Source organism: Nematostella vectensis, chromosome 2, assembly GCF_932526225.1.
Source record: "Nematostella vectensis chromosome 2, jaNemVect1.1, whole genome shotgun sequence".
In the NCBI taxonomy this organism is placed as follows: Eukaryota; Metazoa; Cnidaria; class Anthozoa; order Actiniaria; family Edwardsiidae; genus Nematostella; species Nematostella vectensis.
In genome coordinates, this window is record NC_064035.1 from 19,092,859 (window position 1) to 19,100,829 (window position 7,971).

The 7,971-nt window shown below is 39.4% G+C and overlaps 2 protein-coding genes and 1 long non-coding RNA gene across 3 annotated transcripts; 1 reads left to right on the top strand and 2 right to left on the bottom strand.

Annotated features, from left to right (window-relative positions):
* Positions 1-219: 219 nt before the first annotated feature.
* On the bottom strand, positions 220-3,150 carry LOC5525264 (suppressor of cytokine signaling 5). The gene is made up of 2 exons (XM_001647478.3): positions 2,097-3,150; positions 220-1,375 (listed from the first exon to the last, which is right to left on the bottom strand). The coding sequence occupies exons 1-2, from the start codon at positions 2,904-2,906 to the stop codon at positions 920-922; spliced, it is 1,266 nt and encodes a 421-aa protein (XP_001647528.3). The 5' UTR covers positions 2,907-3,150; the 3' UTR covers positions 220-919.
* Positions 3,151-4,747: 1,597 nt separating this feature from the next.
* LOC5525255 (adenosine receptor A2a) lies at positions 4,748-6,211 on the bottom strand. The gene is made up of 3 exons (XM_032375696.2): positions 6,137-6,211; positions 5,450-5,723; positions 4,748-5,039 (listed from the first exon to the last, which is right to left on the bottom strand). Exons 2-3 carry the CDS (start codon positions 5,699-5,701, stop codon positions 4,764-4,766), a joined length of 528 nt encoding a protein of 175 aa, XP_032231587.2. The 5' UTR covers positions 5,702-5,723; positions 6,137-6,211; the 3' UTR covers positions 4,748-4,763.
* Positions 6,212-6,378: 167 nt separating this feature from the next.
* Positions 6,379-7,183, top strand: LOC125561034. Its single transcript, XR_007307033.1, has 2 exons — positions 6,379-6,459; positions 6,729-7,183. It is a non-coding gene; the product is annotated as an uncharacterized LOC125561034 (long non-coding RNA).
* Positions 7,184-7,971: the final 788 nt, after the last annotated feature.

A 7,971-nucleotide genomic window follows, 5' to 3' on the forward strand; every position in this document is an offset into this window, starting at 1 on the left:
AGGGACACACCCATACAAGTTATGCTATGTACAGGGCCCTAACCAAGAAAGGCCTCGAGATGTGTATATTGTGGATAGCAGTAAATAGGGAAGTAAATAGTTGGACTATAATGATTTCAAGAATAAATTGGCTTGACAAGGGCTTGGCATCATCTGCAGACCTAATTCTGTGTCAGTGGTTGTAGTGAAAGACTGTCTAAAGCACTAAAAGAAACTTTATAACTTTAACTTTAGTGTCTTTTTCATTTTTATGATGATTTTTTCTACATGAGTTACTTGAATCTGTCTCAGCACAAACCCTGATCAACAGGACTTGGTTATTTTTTTTTCAAATAAAGAATTATACAACAAAAACACAGCAGTATTTTAGAGTGGTTTTCAAAAACCCGTGAAATACATTTTAGTTTATTTAGTACTAATACATTGTAATGTCTTTGTTCTGGCTTGACTTTTACATTTTAACAACTATATTTTGTTACACGGGATTTTGAAAACTACTCTATTGACAAAATACTTCTCATTTACCTTTTTATTGCCATATTGTTCATATAAACTATATGTTTATATAACACTTTGATAACAAAGTGATGTGCATAATTTTATGCTTCATGTACAATAGGTATAATCCATGAATATGTGCTCACATATACAGCATGTATACAGTGGAACCTTAAAAAAGTGATACTCCATTGTACCACCACCATCCATAAGATATATAGGAAATCATCTTTGTTTAATGATTTCCTAAATATAAAGATACAGTTTTTCAGTCCCTCATTGTATTACTATATTGAATTTGCACTGAATATCACTTAGCATTGGTGATTTGTGGGGAACATATGCTTGGCCATCATTTATGGAGGTGCATATTTGTTTCTGTTGTTGTAATATTCATAAGAACTCTATAAGAAAGACAATATTAGCTGCGAAGAAGAAACTTTCTCTTAGGAGCTAAAGTTTGAGTGCCTTTGTCCTCCATTATCTTAACTGCGACCTTGTAGTGGTATTCTCTTAAAAATGTTTGAAGTGATTTAGGGATTGGCAATTCATCCACATCTTGAAAAGATACATTTTTGCAAATGGTGGCACGACACAAGTGCTGTAATGGTAATGTATTCTTACGCGGCAGTGCATTCAGGAGAAGAGGCTCATAGTACATGCACTGCTCTGCTTGTGAGTAGTGTTGCAACAACTCATGAAGAGTCTTTGAGCAAAATGAGTAGTCACTGGGCTTATCGAAGCTGTATCGGTGCTTCCACTGTTCAATTCGGGCATGGTATGTGCGGAAATACCTCCGGAAACTCACAGAGAAGAGGTACTGATACTGAGCACTGTCTCTGAGAAGAAATGTTCCATCTGGAAGACCATCCAGGACCTTAAAAAGAATGATTTAGATCCTTAAAACATGGAAATCACAACATATTTAATGGTTGAAAATACCTTAAAATTATAGTTAATAGATTTAATTACTTGAATGTTGTCGAAAAGCACAAACATCTAAAAATAGTGTTGCTTGATAATGGCAAATGATGTTCAATATTCTGTTAATTGGCACAGAATGTAAGATTTAAAACCAAGCCTTATTAATTTTTAAGGGCATCTCTGGCTGATTTTTGATGACAATCAAACTCCTTTGATTTAATTCAGTGACGCTCCTCTTCTTGTACTGTGTGTACGAGAAAAAATATTTTTTTCCATGTTTATAAAATCTACAAGCGAATCGAATGGACCCAAAACAGACGTGAGAAATAATAAATTGTTCCTGTATCTATTTACAACATATAAATTTCATGAAATTATACGGTCAGTGAGTTGAGGGGTTTCAAGTAGAGCACATCGAAAATTGGATTCATACTTGACTAGAATATCAAGACAATAAGAAAATGTACACAAGTTTCTATTGAAGATAATTTATTTTTAGTCTATATGTATTGTTTTGTTCTGTTGTTATATTGGTTGATGTAGCACAGCCAGGAAGAAACCAAAAACCTAAAATTTCTAAAAGGCTTTTTCTGAAAATAACTAGGGCCCAATAAACGAAACTCGAACCGTTTCTTTATCCTTTCATTTTCAAAATAATAACCTTTCACACTTACCCTTTCAGCTTCGAAACGGTTGATTTTCCCCCAATACCATGGGCAATTTGTGATTTCCAAAAGATCCCGTATAAAGTAATACTCTATTCTTGTCTGTTCGGCTCGTAATCTAGCTCTCTCTTGTCTGATAGCGACTAGTTCGTTTACTCCGATAGGGAATGGTATACGCATAGGCGCGTCAAGATTTAGCACCATATTTCTCTCTTCAGACATTTCACCTTCGTTAGGCAAGCTACTTCCTGTCGAGCTTTCGCCATTTTCTGTATCTCCCGAGTCAAAAAGCCTTCTAACTCTATCCAAAACGCTACTAGACCTACGTCTGGATGAGCGCTCAGTTAGGTCGCCATGAGTTCGCGAACGTGACCGAAGGATAACACTTCGTGGTCGCTGTACCTCGTCAGCTGTGCTATAGTACGGCTCTTCGTTCCCATCCACTCGATTGTTGTCACTTGTATGCATATTCCGTCTCGATTGCGTCCTAGCTGCCGCCTCATTCATAATATTTCCCGATCTCCTACTACTAATGCGTCGAACTAAGCGTCCAAATGAGAAACTTCGAGATCTTGATTGCCTGATATCGGAGCTCCTATTCGATAAGTTCCTAGAGTCTGTAGCCATTTCTTGGGTGCCGACCTGTTCATTTTGTTGCTCTCGCGAAACTTCGTTTTTCATTTCTCCACACTGGTTGCCATCTATGGCAAGTGCAAGAAGCTGTTCCCTTATTTGCCTAGGTACTCTGTTGTCCTCTTCGTCGCTCTCAAAATCTGAGCCGCTAATATTCCCCTCGTAGTTCAAGCCGCCTTCCGCCATACTGCTCGCGTGTTGATGTGTGTGTAGTGTTAACAGCTGGAGAGGTTTATCTGAAACTGGTTGCTGGTTAACTCAGAATGCTATTGTGCAGGTTAATACAAGTTTCATGGTCATGCTTAGACGGACAGATGGCTTGCAGCTTTCGTGTAGAGACAGAACTTAAAACCTCCCGACCACTTTTTATGGCCCGTAAATATAAACACGGTGGTAGACTCGGCTTTTAGGCTGACAGACACTGAGCGACCGCGTCAACGTTTATATTGAGGGGAGCTGGTACTAGTGTATTGCCGCTAGAGGCGCGGCAACTTTTTGGGTAACTTTTTCAATTATGAGCATCTCATTTGTAATTTTCCGAATAACCTACCAAAATTACAGTTTTTGATATATTTTGCCATTCAAATCAAGCACAGAAGGAAAATTTATACTATAAGGACGATTTCCACTTTGCTGTTCTGTGGTGTATCCGTTATCCCTTTATAGGGATGTCTCGTTGCGTGTCCTGTGGTATACCTTCAATATATTGGATACCCTGTGTAAATATTCCAATCACAGCAGGACAATACCTTAGAAGACTATATTGAAGCTTTTGATATGATCAGATACAACGATTACCAGAGGAAGGCAATCTTCAGGCCCGTACCCAGGATTTGGGGGGGCTGCGAAATCCGAAAAAGTGGACCTAATTTTTTAGGGGAGGTGGGTGGGAGCGAGTTTTCTGCTAAAAATCTGAACAAAAAGGGATTTTTTTTGCCTTTGCAGTATCTCCACGGGACGTTTATTGTCGGATTCGGCTACAAATAAAGTCTGACTTACGGATTAATGACATACCAGAGTAGCTTATGCTTTATAGTTTTGTCTACAAATAGCACGTCTATTGTGAACCAAAAGTGGACCCTCTGTACCCCCTCCCCCCCCCCCCTGGGTACGGGCCTGATCTTTATACTACTGCTTGCAGCCTCAGTCAGCCTCTTATTTGTTTTAGTTTTTTTTTATTTCAAAGTGAAAGGGAAATTTTCCTTGCTACTGCTTGGACATCATGAACTTCCTCAGTCAGACACTTATTTGCTATTGTTTTCTTCGAACATGAGGTCAGAAGAAACTACTGTTTGGACTTCTTTTGACTTACACACCAATAAAAATGCTAAAATTGATTAACTTTTTGACTCATTATGGCGCTAACTGTGATAGCAACCTTTTTTTAAATTTGGGAGCAACTTTACAAATTTGAGCAACTTGTGGTTTTTTGGTCAACTTTTTAAGATTTTTTGGGGCATCCTCCAGCTAAGCCAGGAGCCTAAGTCTAGCGCTTTTTTTGTCGCGGGGAAATTTATTGCTTACGCGATGAAAAGAAAAAAGAAAAACAACGCGCGTATGTCAGAAAAAATGAATGTCGTATTTTTAAAATCTAGCCCTGCTCCAGTGGTGGGTTAACTCGCTATCCTACCGTTTAGTTGGCGTAGCACAGGCCTCCCAAACTTTGTAGTAGAAATAAAGTCCTACTACTTTATCAAATGTCCTAACATTTTGCTTTATTATGCGACCTTCGTTGCGATGCTGATTCGAAAATTGTGCTGGGGAGCCAGAAAGTTACATGAAATGTATACTTGAAATGAATTTGTCTCGCTAGTGTCGCGCACCAACTCGAATCCTACAAATGACACTTTTTTGGCAATGAAATGGAGGTAATTACATGCGATGTAGAGGTGTTTTGGGGCTTACGGTGAGTTATCCGCAGGTTAGCTAACCTATGATTAGCGAATTTTAACCCAGGATCAGGCGCTGATCGAGGGTTAAGTTAATCGGCCTTACAAGAACCGGCCGATGCACCTGAGAACGAGGCTATACGAAACCTCGTGTTCAACACGTGAGCAACCGTTTGACAGAGGTCCTGAACTCGCGCATGCGTATGGCGTATACCCAAGGGTTGATGGCCGAGCTTGAGTAGCAAATCATGGATGTCCAGAACCACACGCGGTTGATATCGAAGAAGTCACACTGTGTGCTTGCTCCGAGGGTTATGAAGTTGGTGACGAGGCTCGGCAGGTAGAGGACTACAAACAGCACGATCACGATGCCAAAAGTCCACGCTGCTTTGCGGTTCTTTAGGCGGTTGCGTGTCTCCTCGATCGTTTGCTGCTTGAAAATAATAATCATTTAAAAAAAAATTATATAATATAAAATAAGCTTGTAACGATTCACCTTCTTCAGTCTGCCCTGAAGAAGTCTTATTAAAGACGAAAATTTGGCAGAGTCGATTTCCAGTTTTTGGTGTATTAAATTAAAATATAAATATATGTAAATAACTTTATAGTGCTTTTTATGTTATTACGTAGCAGTTCTTGTCGAGAAAAGAGAGTAAAAATTCATTCCCTTTAGACAAGCGGAATAGGAAGGATATTGTTCTAATGCTGTATTCTCCATTCCTTTTATGAATTTCCGTGGAAATTATTTATCTAATGACTGAGTCTTTGGTAATCCCAACTGGTAGTGGCTATTCGTTTTTATCGAAACGGCGTCATAGTAGTAGCATAGTAGTAGTTCACCTGTGAATTCCTCGGCTGTGCCTCGTTGATCTTGTTTGTTTGCGTCTTGGCAGCTATGACGATCTGACTGTAGCAGAATGAGATCACCACGGCGGGTATAAACCCTGTAATCACGCTACCTGCGATCCACACGCCGCTGATTTGGTCGTATGGTACTAGGAATGCAGAAGACCCCAGCAAGGCGGCGAAAAACCAAGTTAAGGCGATCACCACCAAGCAACGGGGAACCGTAACCACTTGACGATAGTGCATTGGCTTTGACACAGCAATAAACCTAGCAATTAAGACATGTCATATGAACATATAAGGCTCATACGGCGGCGATTCGCGAGTAAATGCTAATGGATAGTTATCTTTATGAGGGATAGTTAACTTTATACGTCAGCAAGCGTCAACAAGCAAGCTGCTTCAATGGCTTAGATGTAAAAGCAGTGCATAAGTACGAAAAAACTGTTTTCGACTATCAAGAATAACAATTTCTGGCTGTAATATGTATAATGTAAGTTGCCCCGATTACAACTTGCGGGCGATAATTATAATCGAAGTCTCCGTGAGCGAACTCGTGAATGCAAATTTATTTTTCTAGTTATTTTCTCGTGTGCATAGAAGATATACAGGAGGAATTTCATATTGAACAAAGCATGAACACATCCAAGATGCTGAGAGTACATAAAATTGTCCTTTTACCTTTTTTTCTTGTCGATGTCATGACAGTATAATTAATTATATAGTATAATTTCGGTCATCGTGTCGATTTGGGTTTCCTGTGGAACAAGCCGCCGCCATCTTGGGAACGAAATCTCCCGTCCCCTCCCAATATGCGCAATTAGTAGTCTATGCGTTGCCTTTCCAGCTTCGATTTGGACGGCGTCTGTACCAAGATTTGGGCTACCTTTGGCAGTCCGCGATACAAAGCGGGCATGTATTTCGCACTTGCCCTGTGTTTACGATTAAAAGCTCCTTCTTCGATTTATACCGCGAATACGATGGCGATATCAAAGGATTATTTGGTAAGTATGACGACTTATGATCCGATGTTTTACGGGGTTTTCTTATCATGGCTTTCGAAGTTTGTCATTTGATGATAAAAGAACTCGGATAATCAAACTAGGGCAAAGCGAAAGGTATTCAAACAGCCCAAAATCCCATGCCTGACGTTTGTACTGTAAGGCTTTCTCGGCCCCGCTTCTCGGCCCTTCTAATATCAGACATAAAATTGCTTTTTTTTATTCGATACTGGGTTTGCAGTATTTTATATTTTGAGTCTATTTTTCCACAGCAATGTCCAGTCCAGAACTACTATGATTGCAAATCATTTCCCAAGAAATAAAACAAAATGGATTGCTACATTATTTCAAATCAAGGCAAACACAGCCACGGAGGAGAAATCCAGTGAATACATGAGCAGTAATCTTTTCAGTAGCTATTATCATGGCCACCACTTAGACCCAAATTTATGTACAGGCATGCAGCCCAGGGTGGGCACACGGGTTGTGTCCCTCCCACTCAACTACCAAAAAGCAGTCTTTTTAAAATATACTTACTCTCCATAATATTTATGACTGCACATCCCCTCCACAGCTAATCAGATTGTTTGTTATGGTTATCAGACTTCACCTTCCCTTTTCTAGACATACAATGCCTTCAATTAAATAATTTCTTTTGTTTAATGAAATAAGACTACAAGCAATTTGTTTTTGTTCTACCTCTCTTATTAAACAAACAGAGAAACCATGAAAGGGTTAGTAATCAGCCAAGACAGTGGCTGCAAAGAAAATGGGTTCTTGCATAAATCTGGCCTATGGAAAATGTGCGAACTGCCCCACACAAATCTAAAAGAATATTGTTTTAACCCTTGCAATTGAATGACCAACCAATCTATGAGCTCGAGCACTTTGATCATCACAAAAATGCATACCGTCGCTACAAGGATAGTTTTATGAAATGTATTTTCTTGGATTTCTTCTCAATTCACCGGAATATTCAACTCAATGTCATATCTAATGTCTAACTTACAGATTTCGTTTGGAAGATAATAAATGTTCAAAAACCACGAAGAAGCAGCAAGTCAGAGCGGAAGCGGTGTTTGCACGAGGTTTTCCACTCTTGATTTTGAAGTCTTTTTTTTTAAACGTTTTCGAAATCTTGTAATCCTCGAAGTACTACATCCCCTTAATATACCGCAACTGCCTGTATCCTTGATGCTAGAATGAAATTTTTGATGGTACCTGTGCAAATAGGATGGTTTTTCTTTTCGGTTTCAAGTCACAAAACACCGGCAAACAACAAGATGTAAATGCCAAAACGCGGGGGTAGGGTGAGTAAAAATGCTCACGCGCAGTGGTGGGGTGGTTGTTACTAAAAATAGCCAGATTCGGAATCGACATGGTGCGCGTGTAATATCAAAGTGTCCCTCTCTTATATTATGCTCTCTTGGTTTCATGCATGTTAAAATTCTAGAAAGGCGCAAAATCTTTATTCGCTGAATAAGCGAGGCCATATGTTTGTACGAGTTTTGTTTG

Bases quoted from the DNA above. Each gene is read 5' to 3' on its own strand.
- LOC5525264 (XM_001647478.3), bottom strand. From the start codon at position 2,906: ATGGCGGAAGGCGGCTTGAACTACGAGGGGAATATTAGCGGCTCAGAT. The intron at 1,376-2,096 runs GTAAGTGTGAAA...ATTCTTTTTAAG, and splicing joins ACCGTTTCGAAGCTGAAAGG to GTCCTGGATGGTCTTCCAGA.
- LOC5525255 (XM_032375696.2), bottom strand. From the start codon at position 5,701: ATGCACTATCGTCAAGTGGTTACGGTTCCCCGTTGCTTGGTGGTGATC. The intron at 5,040-5,449 runs GTGAACTACTAC...ATTTTCAAGCAG, and splicing joins CACAGCCGAGGAATTCACAG to CAAACGATCGAGGAGACACG.